Genomic DNA, 18263 nt, shown 5'->3' with positions numbered 1-18263 from the left:
TGTGATCGATCAGAATAGTGTCAAAGAAGCAACTTGCGACTTGGTGGGAAGAGGCAAGAGACACTGATAGATTGTTTCTCTGTAGCTTTGATTTACAGGTTGTCCACTTGCGCTTTTGTTCTTCTTTTGCGCATCGTCACTGTTTCTCTTCCTACCCATCTCCACAGTATCCACTAGCCCTCATCCTCAGTTCTTCTCTCTTTTTTGTCTTTCCCCTTCATCCCTCTCCCCTTCCCAGGCCATCTAGCCTGTGGTTCCCATCCTCTCCTTCTATCTGAGATCCTTCAACGCTCTTAGATCTCTCCTTGCGCTCTTGCCTTCGGCTCGGCCATTCCCCGTTAGTTTCAGAACCTCCATTCCTTTGGATCTTCGATTTCCCGACCTACCATCGCCAGATCAACACTGCGAAAGAAAGGCTACAGTTCGTCGCGCAACCTGCGTCGTGTACATATCCTACGTCATTTACACCCGGAATAACGAGGGGGATCTGGACACAACCTGCGCTGGTCGATGTAGGAATGGACGTGTTGTTGAGGAACTTCAAGACTGTCGTATGATCTGGATCTCTGCTACTTCCAGCACTATCCGTGGATATTCGACGGTGATAAACGTTTCCGGTACTTTTGTTCTTAACCGCTCAGCTCGAGCGATCTAGCTCCATCTTTCCACCAACATGGACATCAATTCACTCCTCTCGCCGGACTCGAATCCCAAGTCTGGAAATTCGACGCCCGTGCCCGCTCCCACGTCAAACGCTGCCCCCGCTGCCGGGCCATCTCCCCACAAGGCTATCCAGAGAGCTCGATCTGGCCCGAGACGGAAGGGAAAGACTTCGTCGCCCCTCGCGCAACAGGTATACGCGCCTGCTGGGATCCCAGAGTCTTCACCTACAGATGGCGGCTCCTCTTCCGGAGCCAAGGCCAGCGGCGGAAACGGCACATCACCTGTGACCGAAGGCCCACCGTCGCGACAAGCCTCCACACCCGGGATGGACACTCTGGCCGACCTGGCTTCGATGCAGCACCACCAACCGCAACGTCCGAACGCTGCTAGTATGCTGCGAAGCACCCAATCTTATGAGCACCAGCTGTCTCCCTCGACTATTCACCCCCACGTAAACTCCGTCAACCACAACACCCCTACCTCCCGAATCTCCTTCGATATCGCCATGTCAGACGGACGGGATCCTTCCCAAAGAACCTATGCTGCGACCTCGCTCGATCCGGAAGCGCAGCGGTTGGCGACCGAATTATTCCATCGGATTTCCTTGAATCCCCACACACATGATGCCCACGTGCAGTTTATCGGACTGCTGCATGCAGGGTTCGTGAACCACGTGTATCCACCGAACAACCCTGACGTACACGGCGATCCACGACGCTACGACTTGCTCAACGACTTGAAGACAGCCCGCGAAGAGATGGACAAGCTTTTCGCTATGGGAGAAGATCTCTGGGCTGAATGGATTCAAGATGAGAGTATGCTTGCTCATGATGTGGACGGTCGTATCGCTGTTATGGAACTCTGCCAGCGATCGGTGGAAGAGGAGTTTGGCAGCACAAAACTCTGGAATATCTACGGCGAATGGGTGCTTTATCTGTACCACTCCGCCCATGGCGAAGCTAGCTCCAGCCAGTGGACTGAGGAAGATCGGGCGGTTGGCCGCGAGGTATTCACCTGGCAGTCAGTCTTGCAAGTGTGGCAGAGGGGTGCAGATGCTACCAGATGGAGGATCAATAACAGCCATCTGGTGTGGGACCGCCTGCTCGATCTGTATGCCCAGGATATCGCTCGCGCGCCTTCGCAGGAAAAGATCAACCATCTTCGAGGACTTTATGACGTTCGTCTGCAGACCCCACATGCTACCTGGGACCAGACTTTCCAGAAGTTCTCGGGCTTTGTTTCGACCTATTACAACTCTAAGTATGAGGAGATCATGTCAGAGACCGTTGCTCGGGCGGCGGAGCCAAAAGCTCTTTATAACGCACGAGAGGAGTTTGAACTTCGCTTGGCTAAGGTGCAAGAGTCTGGTGACCGTGCCCTCGAGTGGACTGTGTACTCCGAGTACATTGACTGGGAATTGACTCGCGATCGGCGGAAGCGAGGAGAATTTTGTTTCGACCTCGTCAATGCTATCTACCAGCGCGCCGTCCTTCACTACCCCACCGATGTGTCCCTCTGGGAGGACTATGTCATGTTCCTCATCGGCGAATCTCTCAACCGCCGTACCTCTACTACAGCGATCTCGACTCTTGATCGTGCGACCCGTCATTGTCCCTGGTCCGGAAATCTCTGGTCTCAGTATCTATTGAGCTCAGAGAGAGAAAACCAGCCGTTCAATATCATCGCTGACATCAAGCACAAGGCTACTAGCACTGGACTCCTTGACGCTGGTGGACTGGAGGAGGTTCTGAAGGTCCACGTCACTTGGTGTAGTTACCTTCGCCGACGTGCCTTCCTCCCTGACTCTACGGATGAAGATCTGGATGTCGCCGAAGTCGGCATTCGCTCGGCCATCGAGAGTGTGCAAGAACTTGGCGAGAAGAAATACGGCCCGGCGTATCAGGGCGACCCCCTCTTCCGCCTGGAGCGGATTTACATTCGCTTCTCCAGTGAAAGCGGTAGCTGGGACACCGCACGTGAGACCTTCAAGGGCCTTATGGCCCGCCGTGGTGGCAGCTATGAATTTTGGCTCGCTTACTACGGATGGGAACTCATCTGCTGGAGCAAGTTCGTTCAGGGAGAGGCAACTGTGGATGCTGCGCGCCGAACCCCCAACCCGAGCTACGCTACTGCCGTGTTGAAAAAAGCGCTCAAGCGAACGGATTTGGATTGGCCGGACAAAATCGTCCAGACTTATATTACTCACTGTGAGGACTACGAGGACTCGGATGAGCTACAGCTGGCCGTGATCGAGACCCGCAAGGCAATGAGAGCCGTTACTGCTCGCAGAGAACGCGAGGCACAGGAGGCAGCGGCATTGGCTCAGCAGCAGCAACAACAACAGTGGGAGGCTGCGATGGAGGCTGCTCCTTCTCACGAGAAGAGAAAGCGGGACGATGTGGAGGATTTGCCAACCAGCAAGAAGGCCCGCAATGAAGAAGCGGATGCCAAGGAGGAGCCGAAAGAAGAAGCACATGCCGTTCTCCAACGGGACCGAGAGCACGCCACTGTGATTGTGAAAAACCTACCTCGCGACACTACTGAACATCAGGTTCGGCAATTCTTCCGTCATGTGAGTTGTCTATCAAGTTCAAACAGTTCAAACCTTTTGGATATTTGCTAACTACAGCTATAGATCGGTACCATCAACGGCGTCCGAATGCTCCAAGGAGAGGACAAGAACTCCGAGGTTGCGATCATCGAGTTCGAAACCAAAGACGAGGCCCTTAGTGCTGTCACCCGTGACCAAAAACGCTTCAATGACACCCAGAATGTCATTGATGTACAGATTGGAGCGGACACGACGTTATGGGTCACCAACTTTGCCTCAACTGCGGATGAGGAGTACATTCGCAGCCTCTTTTCTAAGGTATGCACTTTTTTCTAGCTGGGCAACACTCTTACTAACTTGTGATTAGTACGGCGAAGTAGTTGACGTTAGATTGCCCTCCCTCAAATTCGACACTAGTCGACGCTTCTGCTATGTGCAGTTTGCTACCTCAGCCGCGGCCCACCACGCTACAGAGCTCAATGGAATGCCGAATGAAAAGGGCAGGAAGCTTGTTGTTAAAATCTCTAACCCTGCGGAGAAAGCAGCTCGCAGTGGCGCGAGATACGATGGACGAGAGCTCTATATTGTTAACATTGACTGGAAGGCCAGTGATGAAGATCTCAAAGAGGCATTTGCTCAGTATGGCACCATTGAAAAGGTCCACATTGAGCGCAAGGCCGATGGTGGTAGTAAGGGCTTTGGCTCTATTGTCTTCTCTTCTAAGAATGAAGCCAATGAGGCCCTCGCAATGCATGACAAAATGTTCATGAGGCGCCCCCTTCGTGTCGAACTTGCTCAGGCTGGTGGCCCGGCCAAGCGCAGCACCCACACCGTCATCTCTCAAGTTGCCACGGCGGGATCACCCTCAGTCGAGGCCAACGGCACAGGCCCGGACGATCTGGAAGTGCCGGTTGGTGAGCACGCCCAGCGCACAATTGCCTTGATGAACATCCCCGACACCGTTAATGAGGATCGCGTTCGTGCCCTTGTTGAGCCATTTGGCCACTTGGTCAAGATCTCTCTGCGGCCGGATCATCAAGGTGCTGTTGTGGAGTTTGTCGACATCCACGACGCCGGCAAAGCCTCGATGGCGCTTGAAGGGAAGGAAATTGCCCCTGGACGCCCGATCCATGTTGGCAGGGTTTACGATCTGAAGCAACAACACGCTGAGCAGAAGACCAGCAAGGTCACCTCCCTCAAGCACGAAGCCCCAACGAAGAAGACGAACCTCCAGCCCACCGGTCCGATCAAACGCCCCCAGCAGCCTGGCGCGCGCGGAGGCCGGAAAGGTGGTCTTGGACAGAAACGATACACCGCAGCTCCCAGTGAGAAGCAACCTCCTGCGCCGGCGGGTTCCGACAAAATGGACACCACTACCGACGGTGACAGTGGCAAGCCCAAAAAGAGCAACGATGATTTCCGCGCTATGCTTCAAGGAAGCCGCCCGGAATGAAGTGCAAGTGCAATGACAGTTCCTGGCGCAATTGTTTTATTCTTACTCCTTTGGTACGGAATGTATCTGGCAGGCGTTTTTTTATTGTTTCTGGTGATCTTGATGCTTGATGCTTCGCTCTAGATCCGCATGTTCTCATCTGGGTCGGTCTTTCGCGCCATGCCATGACCTCTTCTTTTTTTTGTGGCACCATGCTGTCGTGTATATTATGACTGTATTTTGCTCCTAGTTCTAATGATGATGTCTTTTCCGAAGGGTTGTCCCTTGAGGCTCCCAAAGAGTGATTACTTTATTACACATGGATATTCTGTATACAGTGTACACTTGTTCTGGTATCCCTGATCTGTATTGGTCTATTCTATCTAATGTAAAATAGTCCTGTAACATATGACCATCTGTAGGTCTTCAGTGAGACAAAAAGCTTGAAAATGTACCAACTGCAGAAAGACCCTGCGCTCCGATTGGACCCAGAAACACGCGCAGATCGTCATGGCGCATTGACATCTGCCTTGATTTGGTCTGCGGGGAAGTAGTGTTTTGCACATGTCTTCACTCAACTTAAGTTGTAACTTATACTCGTACTTCCAAGGATTTGGCCGAATCCGTCTGTATACCTCGTGATCTCTAGCGGTGAGCTTATCGGCCCGCATCAGTCCCCGGGCCCTCACTTAGTACCACATACCACAGACCACCACCCCCTCCCTTGTTTCTTTTCCTCTCTCAACTACTCGGAATCTTGCGCTTACTTCATATCGCCTGCATACGTTCGTCCGATGCGCAGGTCGCTATCGCGCGAACCAAATCCTATCGACACATACTCGATCAACTCCAAACCCGGCAGGCAGCGATGGACTTCAACCTAGTGCCTCGCGGCACTGATCGAAACTACACGGGATTCTTCACAAAGACAATCGTCTACTCCGCGACACTTGTCATATTCCTCGCTTGTAAGTGGCTATACTTGGGACGAGGATACCAACCAGCCCAGCTGTGTCAGGTAGGCAAGTTGTAACTCGATACTAACCAAACCCGGCGAACAGCATTCGGTCTAACACTTTCCTCGATCATCATCCCAAAATGGGTCAGCTATCACAGTGAAAAGGTATATCTCTGTCTTGTCGCGATCGACAACCTTCATTCTTCAAGCTCCCCAAGCTCCAAGCTCCAAGATTCAAGGTTCCAGACTAACACTAATCGCTCCACTCCAGCCCGCCCACCATTACTCCTACGGTCTCCACCACCGATGCTCCTCCCTTACGGATACCTGCGAAAGCTTCCCCCAGCGCGAAGATTGCCATGGCGAAGATCGATACTTCTGCTCAATGTGGCGGTCTGTCGGGTTTCTGATGTCCTTTGCCGTCGTGCTGGAGGGCATGAGCGTTGTCGCATACCTGGTTATTCTCTCTGGCGGGAAACGGCTGCGTGAGAATGGGTGGGGTGTTCTCAGTTTACTGGTTCTGACGTCTGTTGTTGTGCAGGCGGCCAGTATGTCGATAGTGGTATGTTGACTTGGCTTTTTGTTGCTGGTGGAATCGTAAACTGATTGTTCGTGTTTGCAGGCATACCTGTTCGATAACGAGGATCGTTTCTTTGTTGGCTGGAAACTGGACCAGTCTTGGATCTTTTGCACTGTCAGTTGTTGTATTGGCCTTTTCTGCGCGGGCGCGGTTATTGTGGCTGCCAAGGTCCTTCCTTCTGAGGGTGGGTATGAGTTGATTCCTGATCATGATGAGCTTGGCGCCTCTTAAAAGCTGCTTTCAGGTATCTGGGGAGCTATATGCGCACACGGATGATGAACGGGACAGGTGCTTTTGCTATCATACGCCATTTTCGTTATTCTGTGGGGTTGACTATGTTTCATTCCTTTATTTTTTTCTGTATCTCATAATTTTGGGCTATTTCTGGGTTTGCAGATTGTTTCATGTCTAGTCTCTTTCGTCTTTCAGCTATGTTTTTCGGCGTTTAGGGTGGATATATCGTTTTGCCCTCTGGGATATGCTACGACTAATTGGAATGACGGACAAAATGACATATCTGTTTCTATGAACATCTCTGATGTATCTACCACTGGTTCTCGAGGTCATTCCGGGTCGTTCAATCAATCATATCTTCGTGTATCGTTTTGGTGACCTTATAGACAACAATACATCGGAATCAGCCACGCACACCAGTCTGGAAACAAGAATAAAAAAGCAGCACCCCACACGCAGCTCCAGAATGCGCAGGTGACAGAAAAATGCTCCAAATCCGTCTTATACGATCAATATACATCACAGCCAATATCCACCGATAGGTTGGACCTACCAGACAATCTCCTTCCCATTCAAACCCTCCACAGCAGGAATCAACGACCGGAGCGCATGACCATAATCACCACCATTCGGCGTACGCAACAGCGTATGGATATGGAACTTCTTCGGCTCCTCGTTATTCAAAAACACCCCGGAGTGATGATCAAACTCAACAAGAATCACAGGGCTCTGAATGCGATAATAGAACGGATCCTCATCCCCATACCCCCCAATCCAACAGAAGTATGTCTCATCCTCATGCGCGCGCACCTGATCAATCTTCATAGCCCGCGACTTCGCCGGCAGATAAAGCAAGTACTGCTCAAGAATGCCATACATGAACCCCTTCTGCTCAGCACTAAACGTCGACGCCAGAATGCCCTCATACGGCACTTCCCGGTTATCCCGGTACGCACCACACAAGTGGCGCTGATCATTCTTGTTCCAGCGCCCAGGCGGCATAGCTGGATCCTTCATGAGAGCAAAGACCCGCGCTGAAGCCTGCAATTCCGCAGAAAGAGATTGCATCAGCTGCAGGCCCAGCTTCTCCTCGATCTGCATAATGCGTGTACCGGCATGCGGACCCGTATCAATCTCGTTAGGCTCTGCACCCGTAAACCATGGCGAGGCGATGATCTGGCCCTTGTACAGGAAGATGTTCAGGCAAAGGTGGTGACCGTAGAAGGACCAGCCCCACGGCCTGGTGGTCGAGGGCCGGCCGAAGAGGACAAAGTTGTAGGAGAATTCGTTCATCACTGCTGGGGATTTGACTAGCTCGCCGAGGAAGTGGTTGATGCGCATGGCGCTGACGGCTTTGTCGTAGCCTTCTGGGGAGAGCGTTGTCTTTAGCACGTTCATTACTGCGTCGCGGGTTTGCAAGTTGACTTCGTCAAGCCGGATGCCTTTGTGCGCGAGGAGAAACTCGGGGTTTGACCATGTGCGCCAGTGGGGGAGTCGATGTGGTAGTTTATGGCTTCTTGTTGCTTGTCGTCTAGCTGGGCTGTTACTGCGTTGGTTGCGTCCACGATTTGTTGAATGGGGACATCTTCGTTTTGTAATGTGAATAGACCTGGGCGGACGTTTCCTGTGGTTTGTTGTTAGAATTTATGTATATGATATGGTATGATGTCGAATCTCCGCTGGTGCGTTGCGACTGTACTTACCGTCGGTGGTCACGCCCTTGAATGGCTCCTGCAATAGCTCCAACCAATGCATATATAGTGCATGCAGCCATGGCGGCTGGTGTCCGGTCTTAAAGTCGTGGGCATATTCGTGCGCATCTTGCTGGCACATCACCTCGAAGCGCTTTAGGCTCAAGTCTGGTAGGTATTGGCGGTACTCGCCGGTGGGCTTTTCCAACATTGCCTGGTTGGCCATGATTGATTGATAATACAGATTTGACCACGGAAATCTAGGGAACGGAATGAAGGAGAGCAAGTGAGCCCCTCCAAAAGGTATTATAGCTCGCTCAAACCCCACAGCTGTGAGCGGCGAGGCTTCCCCACGTTCGTGGGGATTGTGGGAAATTTCTTACCCGTAGGATTTGGTGGCGAATTGGCCCCGAATTGGCCAATCCGGATGGCCCGGAAAGGCATTTATCAGGTCCCTTCAGCAGATTAGTCTGGTCTTTGGGGATATTGTATGCATGTCCTCAATGCGGAGGTGACGGTTGTGCCGGCTGTTAGAAGCGAACCCTCATGTACCGTTGTCGGAGTACAACTCCCGATTTGGCAGATATTAACCTCCAAAGACCGTTTTAGAATGAAAGTCCAGACTAATTAGTTAGCTCTAGTGAGGTACCTACCTATGGATTATTCAAACACGTTTTTCTACCATTCCACCACCCCTTTCGATCTAGTGGCTATACCCGCCACATCTCTCAACTCTCCACCGCACTAACTTATAGCTTCATCTAAGTATATCACAACTCCAGTTCGACTCGGATCTTCCGGCCACGGATTCTCCGCCCCTCGGATGCTCCCCCGCATACCGAAAAATAGTGTCGCAGCTTTAAAACTCCAGACCCCGCGATCTTTTTCCACTTACAGTACTTTATCGCATCTCATACATCATAATGTCTCTGGAATTCACCAACCAACCTCCCGCGTCGCGGATCCCATATGCCATCCCTCAATTGGAGGGAGAGCGGATCACAATCCCGGGCAGCAAAGGCGTCTTCCGCATCTTGACCTCTGCAAAGCAAACCGGTGGATTGATGGCCGTGTTCACAAGCGGTGCTGTCCTTTCAGATGCTCCAGGATTCCACTACCATGACCGCGCACACGATGTTTTCTTGGTCACAAAGGGCTTCCTGAAGCTCTATAATGGAGACCAGTGCCGGATTATGGGTCCGGGTGACTTTGCATATGTTCCTCCGGTGTGTGAACGAATTATTGAGAAAAAAAGAAAAAACTGAGACATTGCTAATTTCCTGGTTAGAAAGTCATTCACATGCCCGACATGATTGGCCCCCATACAGAGCTTCAAGGCTTGATCACCCCCGGTGACTGGGTCGACTTCTTCCGTTATGTTTCAGAGCCCTTTGAGGGAGTCCTCGTTCCCGAATGTGATAATCGTGATTTGAAATCTCTTCTTATTCCCAAGGTCATGGCCGCCAAGGGACAGTTCGATGTCGTCTTCCAACCGCACCATGTACCCCCACAGGTGTCTGAGTGGACGAAGGAAGATGAGAAGTTACCGGATGGCCCGACAGGATACTTCCTGCGCGCCAACACAGGTCCCAGATGGATGCTTGGAGGTGTGATGTCTCGTCCATTTGTCACTACAACACAGAGCACTGGAGTTTGTGCCATCTCCAGCATTGAGTCGTCGAAGGATTACGGCGAGACTGTGTTCTCCAAGTATATGACTTTCCCCACGGTGGATCACTGCTTCCTTGTCATGGAGGGCGCGCTCCGGGTTAAGCTGCAAGGTGCTGATGATGCCGTCTTCCGTGAGGGTGAGACTGTTGTTATTCCTGCTGGACAGGCATTCTCGCTCGTCTTCGAGAGCAAGTTTGTTAAGTTCCACTCTTTCACCGATGGCGATGGTATTGAGTCATTGATCCACGCTGCGGGCAAGCCGTTCGAGGGCGTAGTGTTGCCAGATCAGGCACCAGAATATGAACAGTCTGAAGTGGAATCAGCCGCAGTGCGTCTGAATGTGACATTTTAGCGAGACAACCTTGGAAAGTTAGTCAAATGTATATAAGTTAGTGGATATAGAGAGACCACACCCCAATCTCAACAATTTCTTTCAAGAACACGCAATCCAACCTCCCAAGTATGAACTATATATCCCTCTGACCAACCGATCAACTCTAATTTATCTATTATACCCCGCATCTCTAACACATTGGCCTTCGAATTCCACATTGGCCTGCATTGTTCCTCCGCGCGTCACGTGCAGCGAAGCCTCCGGAAATTCCGGCCACCTCCAGTTATCCTCTTGGACTCCACTGTGACTGCGACATACATCAGATTGCTTATAGATTATGTCTCGATAATGCAAAATCTACAGTCTCCGCTTCCCCCTGCTGATGAGCAGTCTACGAAGCGCGCCAAACGGCCACGCGCTGCGCAGGCGTGCGACCGATGCAGGCTGAAGAAGTATAAGTGCGATGAGCAATATCCCTGCTTGCATTGTAAAAGTCGGTTCCTTGCTGATCAAACAACTTTTCAATGGGTGTTGACTAATATTCTACAGAAAGCGACCTTGTCTGCGTGTACCAGGGCAATTATCGAGAGCGCGAAAGCAGTCGCTCGGCAACGTGAGTGTCCTACCAGGATCATGTTCCGCTTGACTGGGCCCTGGAGACCCACATCGTACAAAACAAATTTACTAACAACTCGACAGCTATGTCGTGGACCTCGAGAAAAAGGTCGAGGAGCTGACATCAAAACTTCGTGCGGTGGAGGGCCGCCCAGTCGCCATATCGGGAACATCTCCGGCTGTCCCCAAAATTCCCCTCACTCAACCAACAGCCGGAGCCGAAACTACTCCATGCTCCATGCCCCGGCATGGATCCACACCCCGGGAAATAGCCAAACTACCCGAGGGACGTGAGGAGTCCGCCGAGAGCGCAGATGACGAGCTCAACGAGTTCAATCACCATACGAACGGCGTTGAATTCCACGGCAGTACATCTTCGGCTGCATTTCTTGGCCATCTTAAAAAAACGCGCGAGCCCAAGGGCCAGGTAGAACCATATCCTCGTGCAGCTGATTACTCACTCATCTCGACACTTCACAATCCGAGCTTCTCGCCATCATGCACCGCAGGACCGGCGCAGATGCTGTCAATTGAACAGCAGAATTATTACTTCGATCAAGCTCATATCTTTATGAATGGATATTTCGAGAACATTCACTTCATCCATCCTCTGATTGATAAGGAGGACTTCCTTTTGCGCGCTAATGACTTATGGTTTAACCGATCACGTGCCCCTGAGCCTAGCTTTGTTGCGTTGTACCTGAGTATTCTATCCTTTGGGTCATTGGTGCGAGTTTGGGATGAAGGTACCCTGGCTGGCCTGGGGCGCTTCGAATGGAGTCGGAAGCTGTTTGCCGAGGCGCAGGTTTACTTGAATCATCTGCGATTTTCAAACGATATTGAGACAGTCCAGTGTCTCTATATTATGGTACGTAGTTAACGCCTGTAGTACAGATCATGAGCTGACAGCACGCCAGGCGAAAATTTGCCAGAACGAGCTCAATCCTAACCGTTAGTCCTCGGCCTCCCTTATCATTGTCAAAATGCTCATACAGAAATCAGTCGCTTATATGTATCTTGGTCTGGCTGTGCGTACATGCCTGTCTGCTGGTTTCAATCGAGAGGTTCCGTGTCCAGGGGATAATGCGCAACGTGCCGGTTGGATATCGAAGACTTGGTGGTAAGTCACCACAACTTCATTGTTTTTGATCAGTTATTAACTTAGTCTGTTTAAAAAGGGGTCTGTTCTCTCTGGAAATGTAAGTCCATTGCATACTGATCCTCTGTTGTAATATAGCTGATAAAATGCAGAGAAATGAGCTTCTCAGTTGGACGCCCCGATACCCTTGGAATGGATGAATATCACAATCGCGCAATTCCAGAGCGAGATGACTCCGAGTTCGCCATCATTCCATGGATGATCGACTTTGCACAGATCATTCGACGGGTATCCGTCCAGATCTACCATTCTCGCATTTCATTGCAAGAGAAATTACAACTTGCCCTTCAGATCGAAATGGAGATGGATCGATGGCTCGCACGACTGCCAGAAAAGATCAAGCCAGATATCGGTGGTTATAGATTGTCCCGCAGTGCTTTGCGTGATCCAAAGTGGGCACGAAGACAACGGCTTGTGTTAGGAATCCGTGAGTCTATCCATTATAACAATTCGTGTCTAGTTTTAACACTCGTTTCAGGGTACTATAATGTCAAGATGCTGCTCTTCAGACCTTTCTTGAGCCATTTCACTCGCAAACTAAGACATCCGCCAAACGAATTGGACCAGACAATTGACAAATGCTTGGATGCAGCCATGAAGACTATCCAGGTCATCCATGATATCTACCGAGTTCACACTTTCTTCCGATGCTGGTATGATACTTCCATTCAAAGACTATGATTTCCTGCTGACTTTCATCAAGGTGGTACAACACAACCTACGTGATGTTCGCCACATCCACGCTTCTTCTTCCAATGTCCAAGCTTGGCATGAGCGCCGAAACTATGCCTCTACTCCAATCTGTGGAAATGGGCGTGGAAATATTAGAAGCTATGGATGAGTCCGTGGTGGCTCGCAAGTCAGTAGAAATCATCAGACAATATATTAGGGATTTCCGAGCCTCCGGTGCACCCCAACCGACAGCAGGGACGGCAGAGGGCGAACAAATCCCCGTATCTGCGGAAGCAAGCCACGGGCCAGGATTTGAAATTCCCGTATGTTCCATCATTAACTCCCCCATCATTATTGATTTTTCTAACCCTGAAATAGGAATGGGCCTACGGCTTCGGCTTCCCAGATTACTCTTTCGAGGGTATTGCTCGTCTATTCGACGATATTGGAGGACTACCAATGTTAGATGGGTAATCCATTTCAACGACCTTTGCCATTCTCTATGGTCACGTCGCTATTTCTTTGTAAATATCTATATAGTGTGCTATAAAAATCCCACACTTTGGCTGAAACAATTTGGATATACAATAAAAAACTACAAAATCAAACAAGACAGTGAACGACGCGAGGATTGTGATGCGGATTGTGATGCGAACACATCCGGGTTCTTCACGACGGCCATTTCAACCTCTTTGATGGCATCGTACCCGTACAACCATGGCTGTACTTCGGGACATGTCCTAATAAGTGTGTCAGTCGTGAAACCTTTAATGATTTGATTCAAGCAGAGTGAAACTCACCATCGACTCGGGAACGCGCCCTTGATCTCTTTACCCAACTGCGATAGGAAGACCTGATCGCGTTTCTCTTGTTCTGGGCCATTCTCCATGTGGAAATCGTGTCTCTGTTGTGCTATCAGCATTTCTTGCTTCCCAATATAGCAGAGAGATATCCAGTACCTGTTTGAATGTTTCCTTGACGATCGATTCTCCTCTGGATTTGCGCATGCTTTCGTACAGCCGCAGGATACGAGGGAGTTGTGTCTTGTTTGTCATCTGTCCTAGCAGGAGGCCGAGGACTGCACCGTCCTCTAGTGAGGAGTTGGCGCCTTGGGCTAGGTATGGGAGCATGGGGTGGCAGGCATCTCCGCTGTTATATCATATCAGTACTGTACAGATGTCTTCATCCCTCCCATCTGGGCTCCTTGGAAGGACTTACATGAAGACAAGGTTGGAGGTATCGTTGACCCATCGTTCCATTTCACCGTCTGAATTTATCAGTTTCAGTGTTCACATTTGGGATTGAAGGATTTCACTTACGATGCATGAGTTTCCACTTGTCTACTGTGGTGACATACTCCAAGAATCGGTTCAAACTAAGCGACCTTGTCAGCAAACATTCTCTCGTGTGAATCTCCCCATGATACTCACATCGGATCCCAACCAACAAACAACTCCCGCATCTCATCAACAGAACCAGCCTGTCTCGAAACTCCAGGGGGAAGGTTATCCGGCACAAGCAGGACAATGTTAAACATCTTCCCACCACGAAGGGAATAAGCAACCGCATGAGAACCGGGACCCGCCCAGAAATGCACCTCAGGTTTCTCGACCAGAGCCCGCAAATCCGGATCAGAGATCTGATCCGCGTCCAAGACAATTCGGTACGCCAAATCACCCGTGGGGAGAGGCTCATCCTTCTTCCCAACAAAAGCCTCACGACACCGAGACCAGAGACCATCAGCGGCAATAATCAAATCACCTGTGTATTTCTCCCCAGCCAAGGTATGCACAGTGGTAGTATCAAAATCGATCCGATTGACTTTTTGGCTCATGTGGAATGTACAACCAAGATCTTGAGCGCGCGCAAATAGCGCCTGCTGCAAATCGACGCGGTGCAGGTCAACAAAGGGCGCGTTATACTTTGCGCGGATGTTCTTATTGAAGTCTTCTTCATGAGCAAGCACTTCTCCTGAATACTTATGCACAGTGAGCTTTGTCGGCTCGGCAGCTGCATCCCACAGCGACTGGGGAAGTCTCCAGTGCTTAAGCAGCAGGGATGCATTAGGTGTAATCTGCAGACCGGCGCCCACCTCTGCAAGCTCCTTTGCTTGCTCGACTACTTGGACAGAATGACCCGACAGAGCGGCGGAGATGGCAGCGGCTATGCCACTCAGGCCAGCGCCTACAATGATAATGTGAAGGCGAGCTTCTTCGGGAACCTGCTAACGCGGTAAGCGGCGGATTTATTTGGGGACGAGTAGATGGACTGACCATATTTGCGAGATTTTAGTGAACTCGTTCCGTTGACGAACAATTCCAGCGACTTTTTTCAAATCAGGGAAATCGTGAAGATCGGCCAAATGCAGGCAATTTCTATCCCTTCGCTCCTCCTCCCAGGTGGAAGAATCACCGGGGTCATTTCCCCCGCCCCACGACTCGGGAAAGCCGAAGCCGGGTTTTCCTTGGAATTGCCGAAATGCGACTGCTTTGATTGTGTCAAACTAAGGGTTTGCTTTTCCACGTGAGGTGGATCTCGGCTTTGGTGCATAGTTTGACTGTTATTTTTCTGGGGTGTCGGCAGATCCCGAGGTTTGACATCTGGGGAAGTGGACTGCCATTCTTCGCTATTCTTCACTTGGGTCTCGAACATGTCAGACCGGATGATGAGCACTCCATTCTTTTGAATTTGTGTGGCTTTATTCACCATTTTCATTGACCGAGTCTTGTCCATTCATGTCAATGTTAGGGCAAGCGACTATGGTGTTCATGAAAGCACCAAGGATATGAACCATTTTCCCTTCAAATTACATTTGCCACGGGCATCTTCCAACTGCCGGGTGGGGGGAGGGGTTTGGTTTGAATAAAAATCTAAACGCTATTAACGTCCGTTTATTCGCCTGTGGCGTCGCTTAAGAAGAGCAGTTGAATGTGGACCCGAGTCGCATCCGAACGCCCTCCACTTTCCACGGACTACCCGAGATATGGGGGCGTCGCATCCAGACACGCCAAACCATGCGCTACCAAAGTACACATGTCCCCAGCCTATCTGCTTCGTGGGAATGTGAATTTGCGGGGAAAAGAGGCGCCTTAGCCTTGAATTCACCCTGAGTTCCCCCGTGCTGGAATATCCAGAGTGATTCGCTCTTTCAACCAGAGCTTCCACATTTCCGGACTCTAGTTTGGTGGGCAAGGTCTGCTATATGTATCTCTATCTCTTCCTCTCGTTCTCCTAGCGTCTTCTATATCTCTTTTCGACAAGTTCGGTGCCACGTCTTTATTTATTCACACTTAGCCTTGTGGGCTACATTTTAGACAGAATGTCAATTGACCCTAGGGTATGTGTCCACATCTTATGCACTAGTTGCACGACGGACATCAGACATCAGACCATGATAGTGCAATCCGGCTAACGTTTCGGCTTTGTAGCTCTTCCCCAAGCGGGTGACGTATAGCGCCCTGCTTACCGTCAATGTATTCGTGTTCATGGGTAATATGTATTCCGTGAGTCAACTAGCCCCTGATTCCTGTGCCTATGTGGTATACAGTATACTGACATGGCTTCAGTCCGGTATTGCGACAGGGTTCGGGTCCCTAGCTGCCGAATTTCATACGCCCTTCTCCACGCTTGCGGATTTGATCGCTTATTCGGTGCTGGCTATGGGGTTGGCCAACCTGTTTTGGATGCCCTTGGCCCTGACTTTCGGCAAGCGGCCCATCGTCATCATTTCAATGGCCATGTTCCTGGGTGGTATTATTTGGAGTGCCGTTGCGAAGGACTACAACAGTTTATTTGCCTCGCGAGTCTTTGCTAGTTTTGGTATTAACTCCTTTAGTCTCCAATTAATGGACCTTGACTAACAAGAGATAGGATATGGCTCAATTGAGTCTCTCGGTCCTAGCATTCTGGCTGGTATGTTCCCCTTTATAAGCTCACAGTCTTGGAACATTTATTAATGCACAACAGATCTATTCTACGAACGAAACTACTCTAGCGCCATGGCTGTCTATGCTGCCTTCCTATCCGGTGGATCGCAGATTGGTCCAGTCATCGCCGGTTATCTGATCGAAGCTAAGGGATGGAGATGGTTCTTCATTCTCTGCGCCATAATCGCCGCAGTCAACCTCGTAACAACCATCTTCATGCTCCCGGAGACTCTCTACGAAGTAGAACAGGAGCCCGAGGTCGTCAACGACATCGAGAAAGACGCCCACAGCCACGTCGAGGCAGTCACCCGCACCGAGACCCGTACCGAGGCTCGTGTCAAGATGGATTACGCTACATACTGGAGAGACCTCTGGTCATTCACCCTATCCAAGGAAGCAAAGGAACGCGGCATCCTCAAGCATCTCGTCTACCTCTGCATTCTTCCCTTCCCTATGCTCCTCGTCCCAGGAGTCCTGGTCGCGACAGTCATGTATGGCGTGGTTCTTGGAGCGTAAGTCACTTACAACCATCCATCCCACCACGATGGAACTAACAAAAACCGCAGCGTCGTCATCATCTCAACCATCGCCCCGGACCTCTTCTCCCCACCACCCTACCTCTTCTCCTCCGCCGACCTCGGCCTCTTCACATTCAGCAGCTTTGTCGGTATCATAGTAGCATGGCCAATCGCCGGTCCCTTAACCGATCGCCTCTCCCGCTGGCTCCGCAACCGCAACAACGGAGTCCACAAGCCTGAGCATCGTCTTCCAGCCTTGATTTTCCCATTCCTCATCTGCCCCATCGGACTAGTTGTCTTCGGGTACACTGTCGCACGCCACCAGCACTATATCCGTCCCGCTGTTGGATCCGCTATCTGTGCAGCGGGTCTGACACTCGTGCCGTCGGTTATGCTGTCTTATGTTGTGGACTCGTATCCTCGCACGAGTGGTGAGGCATTGGTACTAGTTAACACGTCTAAGAATGTGGTTGCTTTTGGTCTTACTAAAGGTGCTTATTCTTGGATGGCTAAGGAGGGCGTTGATAAGATGCTTTATGAGTTTGCTGGTATTGAGTGGGCTGTGTTGTTCTTGGCCTTGCCGCTGTATATCTTTGGTCCTTGGATTCGGCGCCGGACGCAGAAGTACTTCTAGGGGGTTTCTTTTCAAAGTTACGTAAATTAATTTTCGGTTACTGGGCCGGGAATTCATATAAGCTTTTCTTCTCCTTCTCCTTTTTCTTCTTCTTCTTCTTCTTCTTCTTCTTCTCTCTTATGGTAGGTCCCTCGTGCAGAGGTAAAACGTGAGCATTAGTCCTATCAGTAGATAATCTAATAATGGAGTTCTCTATGCCTGTACCCGTTGTATAAGTAGCGATGTCCCTTAGGACATTCACCCTCATGCAAGCGAAAGCATTAAACATCGACATCTAGTATTCCTGTGTTTCTCGTTGAGTCATTGCATCTAATACAAAATTCAACGTCAGAATATCAGACGGTGAAACTCTCCATTGCTAACTGATTTCGCGGCTGCAATAGTCCTAAAAAATGGACCCACTCCACCGCGGATGTCTCATTTCGAAGATCTTCCGCCTTAACCTTAAACTGACAACTAATCACACCTTTCAAAGGTATATCTGCCGTGCGTTTTGAATGACTTCAATTTAACAGCCAGACCCTACATCCAGTCTTATATAGTTCTCGGGTTTCCTCTTCGTGATACTTATATAGTTCTCCCTAGGGCTTCCCGGCTTAGGAGCCTAAGATCGCTGTTTTTCTAC

General features: G+C 50.3%; 7 protein-coding genes across 7 annotated transcripts; 5 read left to right on the top strand and 2 right to left on the bottom strand.

Annotated features, from left to right (window-relative positions):
• Window positions 1–673: 673 nt before the first annotated feature.
• N7446_004032 (U6 snRNP complex subunit PRP24) lies at window positions 674–4667 on the top strand (the record flags this gene model as incomplete). The annotated part of the gene is made up of 3 exons (XM_058512781.1): window positions 674–3235; window positions 3299–3532; window positions 3582–4667. 3 exons carry the CDS (start codon window positions 674–676, stop codon window positions 4665–4667), a joined length of 3882 nt encoding a protein of 1293 aa, XP_058374110.1.
• Window positions 4668–5514: 847 nt separating this feature from the next.
• N7446_004031 (uncharacterized protein) lies at window positions 5515–6415 on the top strand (the record flags this gene model as incomplete). Its single annotated transcript, XM_058512780.1, has 4 exons — window positions 5515–5614; window positions 5708–5769; window positions 5876–6166; window positions 6227–6415. 4 exons carry the CDS (start codon window positions 5515–5517, stop codon window positions 6413–6415), a joined length of 642 nt encoding a protein of 213 aa, XP_058374109.1.
• A 552-nt stretch (window positions 6416–6967) lies between these two features.
• Window positions 6968–8335, bottom strand: N7446_004030 (DUF3500 domain-containing protein; the record flags this gene model as incomplete). Its single annotated transcript, XM_058512779.1, has 3 exons — window positions 6968–7818; window positions 7893–8042; window positions 8122–8335. 3 exons carry the CDS (start codon window positions 8333–8335, stop codon window positions 6968–6970), a joined length of 1215 nt encoding a protein of 404 aa, XP_058374108.1.
• A 697-nt stretch (window positions 8336–9032) lies between these two features.
• On the top strand, window positions 9033–10132 carry N7446_004029 (cupin domain-containing protein; the record flags this gene model as incomplete). The annotated part of the gene is made up of 2 exons (XM_058512778.1): window positions 9033–9335; window positions 9398–10132. 2 exons carry the CDS (start codon window positions 9033–9035, stop codon window positions 10130–10132), a joined length of 1038 nt encoding a protein of 345 aa, XP_058374107.1.
• A 330-nt stretch (window positions 10133–10462) lies between these two features.
• Window positions 10463–13034, top strand: N7446_004028 (Zn(II)2Cys6 transcription factor; the record flags this gene model as incomplete). Its single annotated transcript, XM_058512777.1, has 10 exons — window positions 10463–10607; window positions 10664–10727; window positions 10814–11597; window positions 11647–11680; window positions 11732–11849; window positions 11908–11928; window positions 11981–12315; window positions 12367–12541; window positions 12592–12883; window positions 12939–13034. 10 exons carry the CDS (start codon window positions 10463–10465, stop codon window positions 13032–13034), a joined length of 2064 nt encoding a protein of 687 aa, XP_058374106.1.
• A 121-nt stretch (window positions 13035–13155) lies between these two features.
• On the bottom strand, window positions 13156–14836 carry N7446_004027 (putative monooxygenase; the record flags this gene model as incomplete). Its single annotated transcript, XM_058512776.1, has 7 exons — window positions 13156–13300; window positions 13361–13464; window positions 13520–13709; window positions 13779–13827; window positions 13880–13935; window positions 13991–14781; window positions 14834–14836. The coding sequence occupies 7 exons, from the start codon at window positions 14834–14836 to the stop codon at window positions 13156–13158; spliced, it is 1338 nt and encodes a 445-aa protein (XP_058374105.1).
• A 1043-nt stretch (window positions 14837–15879) lies between these two features.
• Window positions 15880–17638, top strand: N7446_004026 (putative MFS transporter; the record flags this gene model as incomplete). Its single annotated transcript, XM_058512775.1, has 6 exons — window positions 15880–15897; window positions 15989–16063; window positions 16127–16379; window positions 16431–16472; window positions 16527–16998; window positions 17053–17638. The coding sequence occupies 6 exons, from the start codon at window positions 15880–15882 to the stop codon at window positions 17636–17638; spliced, it is 1446 nt and encodes a 481-aa protein (XP_058374104.1).
• Window positions 17639–18263: the final 625 nt, after the last annotated feature.

This window comes from Penicillium canescens (genome assembly GCF_028828765.1).
Source record: "Penicillium canescens strain IBT 15451 chromosome Unknown utg000003l_segment0_segment0, whole genome shotgun sequence".
NCBI lineage: Eukaryota > Fungi > Ascomycota > Eurotiomycetes > Eurotiales > Aspergillaceae > Penicillium > Penicillium canescens.
The sequence above is the reverse complement of the archived record's forward strand: the minus strand, read 5'-3'. Positions and strand labels throughout refer to the sequence as shown.